The sequence below is a fragment of the Myotis nattereri genome, assembly GCF_964212035.1.
Source record: "Myotis nattereri genome assembly, chromosome: X".
Classification (NCBI taxonomy): domain Eukaryota; kingdom Metazoa; phylum Chordata; class Mammalia; order Chiroptera; family Vespertilionidae; genus Myotis; species Myotis nattereri.
In genome coordinates, this window is record NC_138078.1 from 51528422 (window position 1) to 51550173 (window position 21752).

The 21752-nt window shown below is 40.6% G+C and overlaps 1 protein-coding gene and 1 pseudogene across 2 annotated transcripts in view; one reads left to right on the forward strand and one right to left on the reverse strand.

Moving 5' to 3' along the window:
• Positions 1-21752, reverse strand: part of TEX11 (testis expressed 11) — a gene marked incomplete at both ends in the record, with an annotated part of 435711 nt that overhangs the window by 38303 nt on the left and 375656 nt on the right. The window contains 2 exons of the mRNA XM_081081640.1: positions 1168-1317; positions 14155-14227. Of these exons, the coding sequence (XP_080937766.1) occupies positions 1168-1317; positions 14155-14227 (223 nt within the window). The remainder of the gene's footprint in view (positions 1-1167; positions 1318-14154; positions 14228-21752) is intronic.
• Positions 20582-21596, forward strand: LOC308510816 (glyceraldehyde-3-phosphate dehydrogenase-like; annotated as a pseudogene). The gene has a single exon. The product of its transcript is annotated as a glyceraldehyde-3-phosphate dehydrogenase-like (transcript).

Below are 21752 nucleotides of genomic sequence, written 5' to 3' on the forward strand. Positions count from 1 at the left end.
AGGCATTGATTTACTGTTGGGCCTTGGAGGGAAGGTAGGGGAGGGTGGGGGTAAGGGGGAAAGATCAACCAAAGGACTTATATGCAAGCATATAGGCCTAACCAATGGACAGGGACAATGGGGGGGTGAGGGCATGAGGGGGGGTAACATGGGGATAAGGACACATATGTAATATCTTAATCAATAAAAAATATATTAAAAAAAAGAACCCATGCCGGAACCGGTTTGGCTCAGTGGATAGAGCGTCGGCCTGCGGACTGAAAGGTCCAGGTTCGATTCTGGTCAAGAGCATGTACCTGGGTTGCGGGCATATCCCCAGTAGGAGATGTGCAGGAGGCGGCTGATCGATGTTTCTCTCTCATTGATGTTTCTAACTCTCTATCTCTCTCCCTTCCTCTCTGTAAAAAATCAATAAAATATATTAAAAAAAAAAAAGAACCCAGAGGTGGAGAGGAATTCCGTCCTCTCAGTGAAACAGTAGGATAGTCGGGGCGACTGTAGAGAAGGAATGTGCAGTTTGGGTGCCAGCATCCATGAGCGAAGGCTGCCCTGACTGAGCCTCGCTTGCTTGGGGCCTAGCACACTCCTGCAAGGCAGCGGGTGACAGGATGTGCTTTTCTGAATTGATGAGAGAAAACGTTGATTCTCCTGCTGCCTATGAAGGTGGAAAGTGAAGTGGGGAGACATGTGGGGAGTGAGCGAGGTTCCCTGTCTGGGGGTTCCAAATCTACTGTTGGTTTCTTTCACCACTGACTAAAGATATACAGGGTGTCCCCCCAAAATGTATACACACTTTGAATACCTACTAATTCCAATGGTTTTAAGCATAAGATAGAAACAACAATGGAGCTGTTATCTGTTAAAAGTGTGGGCACAAACAGGTAGTTTGACATTCCCTGAGGGGTCTCAGATTGGAGAGGGTGAAGGCCAGACTGAGGGGCCCCTTTTCCCCCCTACCACAGTGCATGAATTTCATTTACCGGGCTACTAGTCTTATATAAAGAAAAAGATAAATGCATAAATGATTATAATACAAAATGGTTCAAGAATGCCATTGGAGAAGGCAAACCAAAGTGCTATGAGGAAATGTAGAGAGAACAGAGAAAAGCAATAAAAAAGTACTACAATTTAAATGGGTACTAGCCTTCTAATAAATATAGCTCTTACTTGCAATTATTTCTAATGTTTTACTGTCTAAATGAGGCAGTTCCCACACTGATTCCAGGAAGCTGTCCAGTAATGGGTCATTCATTTTGGCTTTAACTTCAACCTCATATAGCAGAAGCAATGTCTCACATGGATCATTGGAGAAATCCCCTAAAAAAGAAGCAAAAATGCAACATTTTCTGTGATTACATTTCAATATTCTCTCCTAATCTCTCTTCTGGGGAGATTTTCTTGTTGAGAAAATTTAATTTTACTTACAATTTGAAGGTTATCCCAGCTTCTGTGAACATATTTTTTTACATTTTTAAATTTATAAACTCACCAATACTTTCAGCACCCTGTATTGCAATCACTAGCATTGCCTCTGTTTCCTAAAATTATTGCCATGATGGTCCTTAAACAGCCTAAAAAAAGGCCTGCTGCTATCTAATTCAAATTCAGTGTTTACCTGTTTCATTTTAATGACTGAATTAACCAGACGATACAGTGTTGTATAAACTAACTGTGGTTTTATTTTAAGCAAAGGAAAGTTTCCAAATTGTTCCATTTAGTCCAGTGATGGTGAACCTATGACACGTGTACCAGAGGTGACACGTGAACTCATTATTTTGGTTGATTTTTCTTTGTTAAATGGCATTTAAATATATAAAATAAATATCAAAAATATACATCTTTGTTTTACTATGGTTGCAAATATAAAAAAAAATTCTATATGTGATACAGCACCAGAGTTAAGTTAGGGTTTTTCAAAATGCTGACACGCCGAGCTCAAAAGGTTCACCATCACTGATTTAGTCAGTCAACAATATTTTTTGGGTATCACCATGGGAATAATCTTGTATCAGGAGACAGTTTTCATTCAGCCTGTTAAACCAAACTTTTAAAAAGTGTTGAGGTCTAGCATACATAGAATAAACTGAATGAGGTGCATCAATCTTAAACAGCTTGATGAATTTTTATATATGTTTAAATCCATATAACCACTATCATATAGAACTAGTAGCCTTGTGCACAAAATTCGTGCACATTAAAAGGGAATTAATTAGCGGAAATATTTTAATATTGCTATTTGACCTTTCTCTATAATAGAAGTGTGAGAGATGAAAGGAAATTAGTAAAATGTATATGAAAATAATATATACATGTATTAATAAATAAACAGTAACAAAAGGATATAACAACAGAGGCATGATATAAAAATGACAAAAACATGTTATAAAAACAACAGTGATGCAAACAATGACTGATAAAGTGATTAAACTTATTCTAATATCTCCCTGTACACCACATTAAGAGTGAAAACACTTTCAGAGTGCTTGACTAATTTCCCTTGTGATGAAGTATTTAGAACATTAACTTTAACGTCACATGCTCCTCAAACTCAAGAGAAAGTTTATAACTGACCATGTGTGAAAACGGGTTCAGGTAGGAATATGCCTACTCTGTCTAGACTTTATCCTTGTGATTTATTAATAGTCATCGCAAATGCTGGCATCATGGGAAACTGTCGTCGAATCAATTTAAATGAAAGCCCAGTGTCAGATGGGGATAATTCAATTCTTGGAATCAGAACAACCTCTTCCTCTTCAGATCCTGTTAATACTTCAGCTTCGATAATATTAGGTCGTAATCTTTTTTTTTTAAATATATTTTATTGATTTTTTACAGAGAGGAAGGGAGAGAGATAGAGAGTTAGAAACATCGATGAGAGAGAAACATCGATCAGCTGCCTCCTGCACATCTCCCACTGGGGATGTGCCCGCAACTCAGATACATGCCCTTGACCGGAATCGAACCCGGGACCTTTCAGTCCGCAAGCCGACGCTCTATCCACTGAGCCAAACTGGTTTCAGCTAGGTCGTAATCTTTTGATAATAAATCTGGTACCATTACAAAGACCCCATTTACTATTGAGATTTCTCAATAGCGTGATGATTGCACCCACTTTCAATTTGAATTCATGATACGGCATTCCTGAAGGAGTAATACTATTAAGAAATTCGATGGGAAAATTTTCCTTTTCAGCATCATCTATGGAATCAATGGAATCATCACTCAAATATGTGTGAAAATCTCCATCAAGTATATCCAAAATTTCTTCATTTAATTTTTGAACATGCTCATTTTTTGGACAAAGAATTTCAGGTTTAGATATATTTTTAATATTATCTATAGATATAGTATTTCCAAAGGTAGCTTCAATAATAGATCCGTTACAAATCATTTCACAGGGGATTTCAATAATATCCATTCCTAAATGAAAACTGCTATCCAGTTTGCCATCTCCAAGTTTTACTAACCACCCACTATAAGCAGAATCCTCTGATCTCATATTTGTTATAAGAGATAACTTTCTGAAACATTGCAGTACTTTAAACTCGTTTGTACTATGGTGATCTCATAGCATGTGGTACAATACGAGACATTGTCTAAAATTCCCTCCAAGAAGGAGAACTTTCCCACCAAATACAACATTCAAATTCATAAGTTCTCTTAATAATCTGTCTATGGCATTTATATCATGACTGGATGCCATGGTGCTTTCATCAATAATGAGAAGTTGGGCCTTTTTAATAGTTTTAGCAACTTCACTGTTTATATCGAGTCTAGAAATTGAAGTTTCATTTAATGGAATTGGTAATTTATATTGGAAATGAAAGGTGATTCTACCGAGAAGGAAATTTGTAGCAATTCCTGTAGATGCTGTGGGTAAAACTACCACCACAACCTCTAATATAATGTATTAAAACTTTATAAATATATGCCTCCATGCTCCAAAGGCCAGTTCCTGCCTCAAACCTCGCCCTTACTTGAAACAGCTCGGGGAGGGCGCAGCTGTTGCTAAGAGGACCCAGGACTCAGTGGGTCCACTCTCCGAGGGCTGGTTCCTGCCTCAAACCTCACCCTTACTGGAAACAGCTCTGGGAAACAGCTCGGGGAGGGCACAGCCGTTGCCAAGACAATCCCTGCAGGACTGACTTCCTTCAGGTTGGTCGAGCCTGGGTCGTGACGTTACACCCAGGGTTTTTATATAAATAGACTAGAGGCCCGGTGCACAAAAATTTGTGCACTCGGGGGGGGGGGTCCCTCAGCCCGGCCTGTGCCCTCTCGCAGTCTGGTACCCCTCAGGGGATGACCACCTGCTGGCTTAGGCCTGCTCCCCAGGGGATTGGGCCTAAGATGGCAATCAGACATCCCTCTGGCAGCCCGACAGCCCTCGGGGGATGCCCACTTGCCAGCAGGGAGTAGACCTAAGCTTCAGTCGGACATCCTTACTGCTGCTGAGGAGGCAGGAGAGGCTCCTACCACCACTGCTGTACTGGCAGCCATCAGCCTGGCTTGTAGCTGAACAGAGCTCCTCCCATGTGAGAGCGCCCTGACCACCAGAGGGCAGCTCCTGCATTGAGCATCTGCCCCCTGGTGGTCAGTGTGTGTCATAGTGACCAGTCATTCCCAGTCCTTCTGCTGTTAGGGTCAGTTTGCATATTATCCTTTTACTATATAGGATAGAGGCCTGGTGCATGGGTGGGGGCCGGCTGGTTTGCCCTGAAGGTTGTCCCGGATCAGGGTAGGGGTCCCGCTTGGGTGCCTGTCCAGCCTGGATGAGGGGATGATGGATGTTTGCAGCTGGTCACACCCCCTTCAGGGTGGGGGTCACCACTGGGGTGCCTGGCCAGTCTGGGTGAGGGGCTGAGGGCTGTTTTCAGGCTGGCGGGTGACTGAAGCTCCCAACCTCTCCTTTTTTTCTTTTTTCTTTTTTTAATTCTGGGATTTATTTACCTTCTATGGCTGTCACTGGAGCTGAGAGCCGACTTTAGCTCTGAGGCTCGGCTCCAGCTCTGAGACCTCGGCTGCTGAAAGCAGGTCTCTGGGTTTGTTTGGGTTCTATAATTGTAACACTGTTGCGGTCCTGCTCGCTCCAGCTCTGACGGCTGAAAGCAGGTTTCTGGGGTTTATTTACCTTCTATAATTGCAACATTGTTTCTTAGACTGCAGCTCAGAGGCCAGTAGTGGCAGGCGGGGAACCTTGGCTTCCTCCATCACTGGAGCAAGCAAGCCTCCTGTTCACTTCAGCTTCCTGGCTGCCAGCCACCATCTTGGTTGGCAGTTAATTTGCATATCTCACTGATTAGCCAATGGGAAGTGTAGTGAAGTTACAGTTAATTACCATGTTTCTCTATTATTAGATAGGATACTTCCAAAACTCACGTTCCTTTCCAGTCAATACCACCTTACCAGAGTTAACAACTCTTTTGACTTTTATCTCTATTGATTGTTATTTTCTGTTCTTGAACTTCATTGCTAGTACACAGATATATAATCAACTTTGAATGGTGACCTTGTATCCTATTACTTGCTAAAATCATTTGTTAGTTCCACTAACTTCTTGTAGATTCTTTGGAATTGTCTACATACAATCATGTCATCTGCATGAAAATAGAGATAGTTTTATTTCTTCTTTATCACTCCACAAGTATACCTCATTTTATTGCACTTTGCTTTAATAAGTGCAAACCAATTAATGTAATACATCATATCAAGAAACGAAATGATGATCTCAATAGTCAGAAAAGCATTTGACAAAATCCAACACCGTTTCCTGATAAAAACAATGAACAAACCAGGAATAGAAGAGAACGTCCTCAACATGATAAAGGGCACTTCAAAAACACACAGCTAACAACATACTTAATGGTGAAATACTAGATTCTTTCTCTTTAAGATTAAGAACAAGACAAGGATGCCTACTTTTACCACTGCTATTAAACATTGTTCTAGAAGTTCTAGCTAAAGAAATTAGGCAAGAAAAAGAAACAAAAGACATCAAGACTGGAAAAGAAGTACCGAAACCATCTCTATTTATACACAATGTGATCTTGTAAATAGATCCCTAGGGAATCCAGTAAAATACCAATAAAACTAATGAACAAGTTTAACAAGACTAGAATACAAAAATCAACCCTATACAATAGCAATAAACAAATGGAAAATAAGATTAAGAAAACAATTCCATTGACAATAGCATCAAAGAGAATAAATTAAATAAAAGAAGTGCAAGACTTGTACATTGCAATTTAAAAGATGTAAATACATGGGAAAATATTCCTCACTTAAGGACTGGAGACTTAACATTGTTAAAATGGCACTACTTTCCAAAATAATCTAGCCTTTTTTCTTTTTTCAGAAAATGACAGGCTGATCCTAAAATTCACATGGAAATTTAAGGGTCCCAGAATAGCCAAAACAACCTTGAAAAGGAAGAGCAAATTTGGAGAATTAACACTCCTGATTTCAAAACTTAATACAAAGCAATTATAATCAAGACATGGTGATACAGGTAAAAGGACAAACATATAGATCAGTGGTATAGAATTGACACTCCAGAAATAAAACCATGTGTCTATGGTCAACTAATTTTCCACAAGGAGGCAAAAACCCATGTGACGGGGAAATAATAGTTTTGTTTTATTTTAAAATAAGTGATTCTGGGACAACTGGATAGCCACATGGAAAAGAATGAAGCTTGGACCCTTACCTCAAACCACATATAAAAATTAACCCAAAATGGATTAAAGATCTAAGTGTGAGAGCAAAAACTATAAAACTCTTCAGAAGAAAACACAGGCGTAAACACTCATGACTTTGGATTTGGCACTTTATTCTTAGATATAATACCAAAATCATGAGCAACTAAAGAAAAATAAATGGGACTTAATTGAAGTTAAAAAATTGTGCTTCAAAGGATGCTGTCAAGAAAGGGAAAAGACAACCCAAAGAATGGGAGAAAATACTTGCAAGTCCTATGTCTGATCAGAAAACTTGTATCTAGAATATAATAAGGACTCATATGACTTAATAATAAGATGACAATAACCCAATTAAAAATTGGGAAAAGGGCCCAGCTGGCATGGCTCAGTGGTTGGCCTATGAACCAAGAGGTCATGGTTTGAATCCCAGTCAGTGCACATGCCTGGGTTGCAGGCTTGATTCCCAGAGGAGGTTGTGCAGGAGGCAGCCAATCAGTGATGCTCTCATTATTGATGTTTCTATCTCTCTCTCCCTTCTTCTCTGAAATCAATAAAAGTAAACTAGTATATTTTGTAAAAATTTGGAAAAGGGTCTGAATAGACATTTCTCCAAAGAAGATACACGAATGGCCAATAACCATATGAAAAGATGCTCAACACCATTAGTTGTCAGGAAACTAGGTCATAAGACAATCAAAACCACAATGGGATATCACTATACACTCACTAAGACAGCCAGAATTAAAAAAATAATCGGATAATACAAGTGTTGACATGAAGGTAGAGAAATCATAAGCATCAAACACTACTGGTGACAATACAAAATGGTGAAGATACTTTGGAAAACAGTTTAGCAGTTTCTCAAATGACTAAAGATAGAGTTACCATATGAGGAGACCATAACATAAATATATATATATATATTATGCAAATTAGGCTGGGACGCCGTAACAGACACGACCAGACAGGAGGAGGTTGTGTGCGCAGGTGAAGCCCTCCCTGAGCAGAGACAAAAACAGAGACGGAGGAGGCAGGGCCGGGGGGGGGGGGGGGGGGGAGAGCAGGCTTAGTCCCTGTGCAGCAGCTTGGGTCATTTCCCCAGAGCAGACACAGACAGGGACATGGGGGCCTGCCTGAGCCATGGCTCCAGCAGGCCCGCTGGAGTGATATGGACAGGGATGGGGGGGGGGGGGGACCTGTAGCCTCTGCAGCTGAGCGCAGGCTGGGAGAGGAAAGGGCAAGCCTGCCTGCAGCCTCTGTGGCCAATCACAGGCCCTGAGAGGAAAGGGCGGGCCTGCCCATGCCTACAGCCTCCCAGGCTGTCTCAGGCCCTGAGAGGAAAGGGCAGATGCCTGCAGCCTCCAAGACCAATCGCAGACCATGAGAGGAAAGGGTGGGCCTGCTGGCAGCCTTCGCGGCAGAGCACCAGCCCAGAGTAAAACTTTGACAGCAAGTCCTTTTAGTGTAATTGGGACATTGGGGGCCCACAGAATGATAATTTCCTTTTCTATGAAACACATAACTCTGACACACTATTTACAATTAAATAAGTTCATTATATTTTGACATTTTACAGCCCTGGAAAGTTACATATAATGATCAGCAAAGTGAGAAGATGAAAAGAATTTTTAGGCTTTTAAAGATGTAACTAATTTCTGTCGAGAAGACAAACCAATTCAAAAAGTAATGGTTTTATTGTCCTATAGGCCATTAGCCAGATTGTATCTAATTTAGCAGTTTTACTTCAGCCTTTCATCTTTGGCAATCTCCTTTGAACAGCATTATCATCCTGCCAGTCCCTTCACTGAGTTAAAGAGAACTTTTGCATCTGCTATTATGTATTTGATTAAGAATTATGTATTTAACACATGCAAAATTTTGTTTTGACACAATAAAACAAAAGATCATTTGATTCTTCCCTGGAACACAGAAAAGCACAAACTTGAATCATTGGTGTGGCTTATGCTAATTTTCCAAATATTGTTAATAAATTTCATGTAGGGATCTTCATAGAGCCAAGAATTCTCTTTCAGGCCTACATATTCAGCATCTCCAAAGAGGGGGCCCGTTGTTCTGTGTTTTGTTTTGTTTTCTAATACTCACCAGAGGATATTTTTCACTGCTTTTTAGAGAGAGTGGACCAGAGGGAAAGGGAGAGGGAGAAGAGAGGGAGAAGGAGAGGGAGAGGGAGAGGGAGAGGGCCCACTAGCAGCGGAGGGTAGGCCCTCGCCAGCAGTCCCACCTCTGTGCGTGAGCTGCAGAGGAAAAACCTTTTCTGACCGCTCATTGGCTAAGCTCCCCATATGCTACTTGCAGTGTTCTTGGTAATTTTCCTAATAAGAATGCAAGAAGGTGATCTAGAGTTTTTCCACCTCATTTCTGGAGGGAAAAAAAAAGGTCTTCTGCTGGAGGGGCTAAGAAATGTCATATCCTGCCCTAGCCAGTTTGGCTCAGTGGATAGAGCCTCATCTTGTGGACCACAGGGGCTGGGTTCAATCTGATCATGGGCATGTACCTAGGTTGCAAGCTCCTCTCTAGCTGGGGCCCAGGTCAGGGCTCATGCAGGAGGCGCCAATTGCAGTGTCCCTCTGACATTGATGTTTCTCTCTGTCTTTCCCTCTCTCTTCCATGCTCTCTAAAAATCAATGGAAAAATATCCTCAGGTGAGGAAAAGAAAGAAAGGAAGAAAGAAAGAAAGAAAGAAAGAAAGAAAGAAAGAAAGGTCATATCCTATGAAAGAGACATCTTGAAAATGCCTAAAGAAAGTTGTCATTTTTTCATGGTGAAGGACTGGAGTCTGTGTTCATGAAAATACCTTGGTGGCTGCGGTGGCTGGCAGTTGCAGCAGCAGCGGGATGATGGGGGCAGCGCCTTCGTCTGATCAGCCAGGTTGCCTCCTGCAGAGGGAGGCCTACTGATGGCTTAGGCTCATGGGGAGTGGGCCTAAGTCATCAGTAGGACATCCCTTGAGGGCTCCTGGACTGTGAGAAGGGGCAGGGTGGGCTGAGGGCCCCCCTGAGTGCACAAATTTTGTGCACCGGGCCTCTAGTGTAGTATATAAAACCATAGACAATACTCTGCCCTGCCAGCTAAACTGAATTTCTGCTGGTAGAGGACCTATGCTGGACTTGGTTCTAAAGCTCTTAGGTTTGCTCTGTTTATCATAACCACTAAGACTTTCAATAATAGCACTTGGTGAATACTTTATAGCAAGGTCAAAATTATAGCATTAGAGGTACATGAAATTCTTCCCTGCAATGGCTTACAAAAACAACTAAAGGATTTTCTCCATCTTCTTGTTTTTGAGATAAAGTTTTTACAATATCACAAAATAAATAGCTTAAAGAGATCTAATCACTATGATGACTTCCAGCTTTAACTTTATCTTTGGCTCTTTATGTACAGAGTATGATTACAAGGATGTTCCTAACAACATCCAAAAGTTATATTCTTAAAGGGAGACTCTGAAAAGGGACAGAAAAACAGATTCAGAAGCTGTGCATTCCCTTGTGTTACCAAAACTTTGAAGTGTTTTATAATTATAAGCATTTATCCTTGGTATACTTCTTACTTCCTTTAAATCTCCTTTCTCTTTTCCTGGACACCTGACCTGCCTTGCTATTAGCCTGGAACATGGAACTTGCATCCTCTCCACATGAATGTCTTGCAAATAATTGGTCTGAGGGAAAAGTGCCACAATTGAGTTGGCTATCACAACTCAATAGTACATGGGATAAAGACTTAAATAGACATTTCTATACAAATGGCTAACAGATAGGTGAAAAGGTGCTCAACATCACTGATCATCACATAAATGCAAATCAAAACCTGTCAGGATGGCTATTATCAAACAAACAAAAGACAGCAAGAGTTGGTGAGGTGGTGGAAAAACTGGAACCTTTGTACATCATTGGTGGGAGTGCAAAATGGTATAGCCACTATAGAAAACAGTATAGTACTTCCTACAAAAATTGAAAATAGAACAACCATATGATCCAGCAATCCCACTTATGGTATTTATCTAAAAGAATTGAAGTTAGAATCTCGATGAGAAATATGCACCCCTATGTTCATTGCAGCACATAACTGAGATATGAAAACAACCTAAATGTCCACTGATGGATGATTGGATAAAGAAAATGGGATATATACACATAACAGAATACTAGTCAGTCTTTGAAAAGAAGGAAAATTCTGTAACATGAGACAACATGGATGAACCGTGAAGACATTATGCTAATGAAATTAGCCACCTGCATGATATGAGGTATGTAAAATTTGATCTATCACATACACAGAATCAAAGAGTGGAGTGGTGGTTGCCAGAAGCTGGAGGAAGGAGAAATGAAGAGTTGCTAAACAATGAGCAGAACATTAAAGTTAAACAAGATAAATAAATAGAGATCTGTTGTACAACACTGTACCTATAGTAAACAATGTTATATTATGTATTTAAAACTTTGTTGGGGGGAGGAAAAAATGGTGGTAGAGTAGATGGATGTGTCCCTAGCCTTGTTCTGGAGCAGATAGAATGAGCAGCTGAAATGAATAACATCCACCCCAAATTGGTGAAGGAGATTCAGCTGGTGAGACAATTTGCAGCCAGGAAGGGCAGAGGACCCCTGGAGAAAGGTAAAATCAAGGATCTGGGCAGGAGAGATCTGCCAGACCTATGAGCCCAGAGGGTCAGAGGGAAACCGCACAGCACCAAGCTGTGTCTCTTGAGACAGGCACAGTGTCTGACTGTGCAAAGGAGGTCTGCAGGACTGCTGGTGGCAGGGGATTCTAGATCTGGGTCTACAATCACGAAAGACTGAGCCCAGAGGGGGCAGACTGAAGGGCTGCCCAGATCATGCAATGCAGGCAGGAGAGGGGTTCACAGAGGTGCAGTCTTTCCCCTCTCTGTGTCCTGTGCTTTTCTTCACTGAAACTAGTTCATAGGACCTTTCAGATATGGACACTTACCCATGGCTGAGGTGGAGGAGAAGGTGTGAATTTGTGGAGTCTGGGGAGAGGAGAGGGTCCAGGAGAAGTGGCAGTGAGTTTGGCGCTGAGTCATACCTGAGCCCAGGACCTGGGCAGCCATTTCCTCCTGAAGAGGTAGCCCCTCCCTCCAGTCTCCAGGCAACCAATAAAGCCACACCCAGAATGCACCCTGAATGGTACCAAGATTAAAAAAACATCTGAGGCATTGATTTCTGGAGAACCAAGATGGCGGCATAGGTTAACGCCAGAGTTTGCTGCCTTGACCAACTACTTCAAAAGTGAAACTAAAAAACGGAACGGACATCACCCAGAACCACAGGAACGCTGGCTGAGTGGAAGTCCTACAACTAGGAGGAAAGAGAAACGCATACGGACACTCAGAGGAGGCACAGTGCTGAAGTCAAATTCTGAGGTGCGGAGTGCGGGAAGCGGGCTGGCGGCGGAGGGCGCGGAGGGCGCGATTGGCGTTTTCAATCGGGAGGGAGTCGCAGACTCTGAGCTCCAGATACAGGCGAGTCTTTAGGGACCCAGACTCAAACGGGAGAAGCGGGACTGTCTGGCTTCGGTCAGAGCGAATGCAGCTTTCTCTCTGAGGTTTGCAGCAGGTGCTGGGACTCAGAGAGGCAGAGCCCCTGGGGACAGGACTGAGAGCCGCCATAACTGCTCTCTCCGGCCCACCCTGTTGATCCTGTGCGACCCGCCCTGCCCAAGCCCTGCACAGAGGCATTTGCCGGATAGCCTCAGGCAAAGGCTAGATTAGCACCTCCCTAGAGGACAGAAGTTCTCTCACTGCAGACACAGCTGATTCTCATAGCCACTTGGCCTGGAGGTCAAACCCTCCCTGGTATTAGCTACAACAATCAAGGTTTAACTATAAGACTGCGCACAAAGACCACTAGGGGGTGCACCAAGGAAGCATAACAAAATGCGGAGACAAAGAAACAGGACAAAATTGTCAATGGAAGATATAGAGTTCAGAACCACACTTTTAAGGTCTCTCAAGAACTGTTTAGAAGCCGCCGATAAACTTAATGAGATCTACAAGAAAACTAATCAGACCCTCGATCTTATATTGGGGAACCACCTAGAAATTAAGCATACACGGACTGAAATAAAGAATATTATACAGACTCCCGACAGCAGACCAGAGGAGCGCAAGAATCAAGTCAATGATTTGAAATGTGAGGAAGCAAAAAACACCCAACCGGAAAAGCAAAATGAAAAAAGAATCCAAAAATGCAAGGATAGTGTAAGGAGCCTCTGGGACAGCTTCAAGCGTACCAACATCAGAATTATAGGGGTGCCAGAAGATGAGAGAGAGCAAGATATTGAAAACCTATTTGAAGAAATAATGACAGAAAACTTCCCCCACCTGGTGAAAGAAATGGACTTACAGGTCCAAGAAGCGCGGAGAACCCCAAACAAAAGGAATCCAAAGAGGACCACACCAAGACACATCATAATTAAAATGCCAAGAGCAAAAGATAGAGAATCTTAAAAGCAGCAAGAGAAAGAAACTCAGTTACCTACAAGGGAATACCCATACGACTGTCAGCTGATTTCTCAACAGAAACTTTGCAGGCCAGAAGGGAGTGGCAAGAAATATTCAAAGTGATGAATACCAAGCACCTACAACCAAGATTACTTTATCCAGCAAAGCTATCATTCAGAATTGAAGGTCAGATAAAGAGCTTCACAGATAAGGAAAAGCTAAAGGAGTTCATCACCACCAAACCAGGATTATATGAAATGCTGAAAGGTATCCTTTAAGAAAAGGAAGAAGGAGAAAAAGGTAAAGATACAAATTATGAACAACAACTATGCATCCATCGACAAGTGAATCTAAGAATTAAGTGAATAAATAATCTGATGAACAGAATGAACTGGTGATTATAATAGAATCAGGGATATAGAAAGGGAATGGACTGACTATTCTTGGGGGGTAAAGGGGTGTGGGAGATGCGGGAAGAGACTGGACAAAAATCGTGCACCTATGGATGAGGACAGTGGGTGGGGAGTGAGGGCGGAGGGTGGGGTAGGAACTGGAAGGAGGGTTGTTATTGGGGGGAAAAAAGAGGAACAAATGTAATAATCTGAACAATAAAGATTTAATAATAAAAAAAAGTAAAAGAAAAACGCATTAAAATTTAAGAAGATATAAACTGTGATATATTTATACTGTGATAAAAAGTTGATTAAATTAGACAATTACTCTACTGACGTAAGAGTAATGAAGTCATATATATTTAATACTATATATTTTCTCATAGAAGCAAGGTAAAATATATTCTTATTCCAAACAGTGTGTCACAGAGTCAAAATAGACATACAGTGAGGAAAAATTAGTTCTTAAAGAATCATTTGACTATCAAGTACTGCAAGTGGCACAAATTTCTGATGATAAAAGACTGGGTTATTCAGATTTCAAACATGCTTCATAACTGCATTTCCAAATTCCCAGTTCCCACTATACCTGTATCTTTCAGGAGATTCCAGATGTCTCTGCATTTATGGGTCTGCTCAAGTGCACGATTCAGGAATCTGGTCTATTTGGCAACAATTAACAAAAAATATTAGTCTCAACCAAACAAAACTTTAAGGAAATTAAAATAATCTTGACATCATTTTCATTAAAAACAGTTAAAAATAAAATGATAGTTTAAAGTGAACATTTTAGAATTTATATAGAAATATTACCCTCTATTTGTACTTTTCCTTAATGTCTCAGGAAAATGAGTATTAAATAGAAAATCTGAGCATTATCAATTTCTTTAATAATCTAGGTCAGAAGAGAAGCACTGCTGCTGGGATGGTGTTGTGAGGAGCTCCATAAACCTTCTCCCCAGAAAAACAACCATAACTGAAAATTGTAAGACACAATCATGTAGGGCTCAGGAAGTTGGCCTAAGGGCATAGAGCAAATCTATTCCAAGAAATTTACTAAGTTTCAGTTAGAACAGTGAGCACCTATGGCAGTTAAGACATGATCTGCTCACCAACTCCCCAGCTCAGTGAGATGTAAATGCTACTTTAGGTGGGTGTGGCCAATAAGATGGTGCTTCCACTACTCTCAGCTTCCAGGCTAGGATTCCCAGAGGAGCATGCTGCCACTACCTCTCATCTTCCTTCCCAAGATCTATATTGCAGAAGCTCTATTATAAAACAAGTACAACTGAGAAGCCTGGAGCTCTCTTCCTCTACCTAGCCCCCACTCTATACCAGGCATGGCATACTGAGAATACTAGGTCTCAAATGCCTTTACCTTAGCTTGCGCATAGGATAGGGTTTCCATGCTGGGGGAGGTAAGGCAAGAATGCCTAGGACTATGACTCTTGCCCAGCCCTCAACTCACAGAGCTTGATTGTCACTCTGATAGAAATGGGCCACCGCCCCTGCCTGCAGCAACAAAACAAGGGTACCGAGTTTCTGCTTGGGAGGAGAGGCAGGCCATTAGAAGAGTGAGTTTTGTAGGTTTACCTAAAAGGACTGACTTTAATTGGAAAGAAGCATGGGAGAGTTCAAGTCTAAGGGCATTATAAAAAAAAAAACATGGAGATCTTGGTGTTAAACAATTAAGAGGTGGCTGGTAGCTCAATGATATCAACAAGCAAAACAGTAGACCAGCTCTTATAAAGAGAACCAAGGAAAGAAAAAGCTAAGAAGATTCCTTCCCCTTCAAATTGTGCCAAAGAGCATTTTTCAAACACACACACACACACACACACACACACACACACACACACGAGTTATGACTAATAGCTGGGTGTGATAACAATAGAAGAAGGACATTTAGAAACTTAACAGGGAGGTCAGGCAAAGAGATGGTAAAAAATAACCTTGCTAAAAACCACTTTCATCCCTTTGGGGAAGAAGGGTCAGGATGACTGCACGGGCAAAGATTGTGCCCTCTGAGGAGTGATACAGCTACGGAAAATAGACTTCAATGAACTAGAACAGCCAAGTCACTAAACAAATTAACAAGCAAATATTAACAACAAGTCCCAGAAGGGGAACCAGTGTTCAAAGATATATATATATATATATATATATATATATATATATATATATATATGATGTTCAGTTTTCAACAACAAAATTATGAGATATGTGAAGAAACAGGAATGCGTGTCTCACATGCAGGGAAAAAAAAGCAGGAAACAGGAACTTATTTTTAAAAGGTTCACATGTTGAACTGAGCATACACATATTTCAAAGCATCTATTTTAAATATTTTCAAACAACTAAAGGAAACCACACAAAAGGAAGAATGTCTGATGACATTGCCTCAGAAAATATAGAATCTCAATAAAGAAGGCAGTAGGATAACACAGTTAACATGATGAAAGAAAATAACAGTAACCAAGAATCTAATATCCAGCAAAACTATCTTTCAGAATTGAAAGCAAAATAAAGAAATTCTCCAATAAACAAAAGCTGAGAGAATATGTTGCTACCAGAATTATTTTTACAAAAAATCTAAGAGAAGTTCTTTGGCTGAAAACAAGTGACACCAGATAGTAATTTGAATCCAAATAACAAAATAAAGTCCAATGGTAAAAGTAGCTGCATAACTACAGGAGACAATATAAAGATATATTTCATTTTTCTTCTCTTAATTTTAAAAAAGCAATTGTATAACACTATATACAGTTTTTATAACTAATAGATAGCCATAGACTTCCACCAACCCAAGAAGAAGACACATCCTTCTAAAGCACATATGGCCCTAGCTGGTTTGGCTCAGTGGATAGAACGTTGGCCTGTGGACAGAAGGGTCCTGGGTTTGATTCCTGTCAAGAGCACATGCCTGGGTTGTGGGCTCGATCCCTAGTAGGGGGCAAGCAAGAGGAAACCGATCAATGATTCTCTCTCATCACTTATGTTTCTATCTCTCTCTCCCTTCTCCCTTCCTCTCTGAAATCAATAAAAACATATTAAAGCACATATAGCACTTTCTTCACTACAGACCATATGCTAGGCCACAACACAAACTTCAAATAAACTTAAAGTATTTTGAAGTCTCACAAAGTATGTACTCTAACCACAGTGGAATAAGATTAGAAATCAATAAGGTAATAAAATTTTGGAAATTCACAAATATGTGGATATAAAACAACAGATTCTTAAGTAAATAATAGGTCAAAAACTAAATCACAATGGCCTGGCCAGTGTTGCTCAGCAGTTGAGTGTCAATCCAGGAACCAGGAGGTCACTGGTTCCATTCCTGGTTAGGGCACATGCCTGGATTTCAGGCTCAATCCCCAGTAGAGGGCCTGCAGGAGGCAGCCAATGGATGAGGTTCCTCTTTCATTGTTGTTTCTATCTCTCGCTCCCTCTTCCTTGCTCTCTTTCTAAAAAGCAATGAAAACATATTTTTAAAAATCACAATGAATAAAAAGAAAAATGCAACATACCAAAACTAATGGGGTGCTGCTTAAACAGTATGCTATGGTCTGAATGTGTCCCTCACAAATTCCCTAACCCCCAAAGGTGAAGGTATTAGTAGGTGGGGCCATACGGAGGTGGTAAAGTCATGAGAGTAGAGCCCTCATGAATGGGACTAGTGTCTTTTTTAAGAGATCTCTAGTCCTATCTACCATGTGAGGATACAGTAAGAAAGTGCCAGCAATGAACCAGGAAGATAGCCCTTACCAGATAATGTGACTAGACTGGCACCTTGATCTGGGACTTCCAAACTCCAGAACTGTGAAAAAGAAATTCCTATTGCTCATAAGCTATGTAGTCTGCGGTATTTACTTATACTGTTTCAGACAGACTAAGACACAGTGCTTAGAGGGAAATTCATAGCTGTAAAAGGTGATAATCCAAAAGAAAGAAATATTTCAAATCAATAACCAAACTTCTACCTTAAGAAACTGGAAAGAGAAGAGCAAATTAACCTTAAGCAACCAGAAGGAAGAAAATAATAAAGATTAGAGTGAGACTTAATGAAATGGGAACTGGAAGCATAATAGGATAAAAACGGAACCCAAAAGTTGGTTCTTGAAAAAAAAATCAACAAAATTGATAAGCCTTGTATAAACTGACCAAGAAAAAAAGAAAGAAGACACAAATGACTAAAATTAGGAATGAAAGAGGTGGCATCATTATCAACCTTACAGAAATAAAAAGGATGATTATAAGCAAATCCTATGAACAATTGTAAACCAAAAAACTAGACAATTTTGATTGAGAGGGATGTATTTCTAGAAACATAAACTACTGAAACTGACTCAAAAATAGAAAATTTGAATAGAATACCAAAAAAAAAAAAAAAGAAGTAAAACATTTATACTCTGAAAATTGCAAAACACTGTTGGAAGAAATTAAAGATCTAAACAAATGGAAATATATTCCATTTTTATGGATTAGAAGACTTAATATTGTTAAGATTGCAATAAATAATCTCCAAACTGATCTACAGATTCAGTGCAATCCCTATTGAAACCTTATCTGGCTTCTTTGCAAAAATTGATAAATTGATCCTAACTTTCATATGGAAACTCAAGGGAACCAGAATAGCCAAAACAATCTTGAAAAAAGAAAAAGAAAGTTGAAGGACTAATACATCTCTATTTCAAAAGAAACAGCCTAAGTGCCCATTAGCAGATGAGTGGATTAGAAAACTGTGGTACATCTACACAATGGAATACTACACTGCAGTAAAAAAGAAGGAATTCTTACCATTTGCAACAGCATGGATGGAACTGGAGAGCATTAAGCCAGTCAGAGAAAGATAAATATCACATGATCTCACTCATTTGTGGAAGAGAATGAACAACATAAACTGATGAACAAAAACAGATCCAGAGACAGAGAAGCATCGATCAGACCGTCAAACATCAGAGGGAAGGTAGGGGAGAGCAGGGGTAAGGGGGAAAGATCAACCAAAGGACTTGTATGCATGCATGTAAGCTTAACCAATAAACACAGACACCAGGGGGGTGAGGGTATGAGTGTGGGGGGACAATGAGTGGATAAGGACACATATGTAATACCTTAATCAATAAAGAAAAAAAGTTACTACAAAGCTACAATGATAAAATCAGTGTGGTATTGCCACAAGGATGGACACAGATATCAATGGAATAGAACTGAGTTTCTGAAAATAAACCTTTTCATGTATGGACAATTGATTTTCAACAATGGTCCCAAGATAATTCAATGGGAAAAAATAGTTTTCAAAAAATGGTCCTGGGACAACAGGGTATTCAAATGCAAAAGAATAACTCTGGACTCTTATCTTATACCACCCATACAAATTAACTCAAAATGGATCATAGACCCAAATGGTAAGAACTAAAAATATAAAACTCTTAGAAAAAAACAGGAATGAACCCAAAAGACACTGGATTAGGCAATGATCTTAGACATAAAACCAAAAACACAAGCAACAGCAACAAAATAAATAAAATGGGCATCATCAAGATTAAAAATGTTTCTGCTTCTGGAGAAACCTGCAGTGTATTATGCTAAGTGAAATGAGTCAATCAGAGAAAGACAAGTATATCATGATCTCACTTATATGTGGAATCTAAAAAACAAAATAAACTGATGAACAAAATAGATCCAGAGACAAAGAAACATGGAACAGACTGTGGACTCTCAGAGAGAAGGTGGGGGAGGACAGATGGATGGGAAGAGATCAAACAAAGAACTTGTATGCATATATGCAAAACTCATGGACACAGACAATAGGTGGTGAAGGCCTGGGGTGGGGTGTGAGTGTGGACTAGAAGGGGTCAATGGGAATGAAAGGGGACATCTATAATACTTTCAACAATAAAGATAAAAATTTTTAAAAAGAATAAAAATGGTTAGTGCTACTATTAAGCACAGTGCCTATATTATATACTTAAAATTTGCTTGGGTTAGATCTTATGTTAAGTGTTCTTAGCACATATACACACAAATAATAATAGTAATAATAATTATAAGGATGGGACAAAACTGGGAGATGATGGATATATTTATGGCCTTAATGGTGGTGATGGTGTCATGGGTGTATACTTATCCCTAAACTCATGGAGTTGTATTCATTAAATGTGTACAGTGTTTTATATGTTAAACCATACCTTAATAAAGTGGTTTTAAAAAAAGAAAAAAGAAATAAATAAGATTGTGCTTCAAGGGGTACTAGCAATAAAGGGAAATGGAACCACATAATGGGAGAGAATAATTATAAATTATATCTGGTAAGCACCTAGCATCAATATATAAAGAACTATTAAAATTCAATAATAAAAAGACAAATAACCTTATTAAAATAGTAAAAAAAATCTGAATAAACATTTTCCAAAGAAGGCATATAAATGGCAAATAAGCACACGAAAAGATGCTCAACATCTTTTGTCATTAGTCATTAGTAATGACATGATTAGTTATTAGGGAAATGCTTATCAAAACTGTAATGAGAGAGCACTTCATACTCACTAGGATGGCCATAATCCAAAGGACATAATAGGAAGTGGTGGTAAGGAGGTGAAGAAAGTGGAATCACCATCTATTGCTGCTGGGAATGTAAAATGGTACAGCTGCTTTGGAAAATGGTCTGGTAGTTCCTCAAATGATTTAAACATAAAGTTACCATATGGCCCAGCAATTCCACTTGTAGGTATATACTCAAGAGAAATGAAAACACATATCCACAAAATCTTTGGAAATGCAGCATTATTCATTATATCTGAAAATTGGTAAAACCCCAATATCCATCAATGGGTGAATGGATAAACAAAATGTGGTATATTCATACAATGGAATATTATTTAGCCATAACAAGGAATGAAGTATTGGTACAAGCTACAACATGGAGAACCTAAAAAACATTATTGAAAAATTATAGGCTCTCTGCTCCTCCTGTTCATCAGAAAACCTTTCTTCCTGAGCTGTGCCAGCAGCCACAACCCTGAGACACGATGGTGAAGGTCGGAGTGAATGCATTTGGCCGCATTGGGCGCCTGGTCACCAGGGCTGCTTTTAACTCTGGCAAAGTGGATACTGTCACCATCAATGACCCCTTCATTGACCTAAACTACATGGTCTACATGTTCCAGTAAGATTCTACTCATGGCAAGTTCAAAGGCACAGTCAAGGCTGAGAATGGGAAGCTTGTCGTCAATGGAAAGTCCATCTCCATCTTCCAGGAGCGAGATCCCGCCAACATCAAATGGGGTGATGCTGGTGCTGAGTATGTTGTGGAGTCCACCTGTGTCTTCACTACCATGGAGAAGGCTGGGGCTCACTTGAAGGGCAGAGCCAAGAGAGTCATCATCTCTACCCCTTCTGTGGATGCCCCCATGTTTGTGTTGGGTGTGAACCATGACAAGTATGACAACTCCCTCAAGAGTGTCAGCAATGCCTCCTGCACCACCAAATGCTTGGCCGCCCTGGCCAAGGTCATCCATGACAACTTTGGCATCATGGAGGGACTCATGACCAGTCCATGCCATGACCACCACCCAGAAGACCATGGATGGCCCCTCTGGGAAGCTGTGGTATGATGGCTGAGGGGCTGCCCAGAACATCATCCCCGCTTCTACTGGAGCTGCCAAGGCTGTGGGCAAGGTCACCCCTGAGCTGAATAGGAAGCTCACTGGCATGGTCTTCTGTGTCCCCATCCCCAATGTGTCAGTTGTGGATCTGACATGCGGCCTGGAGAAAGCTGCCAAATATGATGATATCAAGAAGGTAGTGAAACAGGCATCAGAGGGCCTCCTCAAGGGCATACTAGGCTATACTGAGGACGAGGTTGTCTCCTGCAAGTTTAACAGTGATACCCACTCCTCCACCTTTGATGCTGGGGCTGGCATTGCCCTCAATGACCACTCTGTCAAGCTCGTTTCCTGGTATGACAATGAATTTGGCTACAGCAACAGGGTGGTGGACGTTATGGTCCAAATGGCCTCCAAGGAGTGAGAGTCCCCTGGATCACCAGCCCCAGCAAGAGGAAGAGAGGCCCTCAGCTTCTGGGGAGTCCTTGTCCCAGATCGATCCCCTGACACATTGAGAATCTCCTGACCACCGTTTCCATCCCAGAGCCCCTGAAGAAGGGAGGGGCATAGGAAGCCCTAC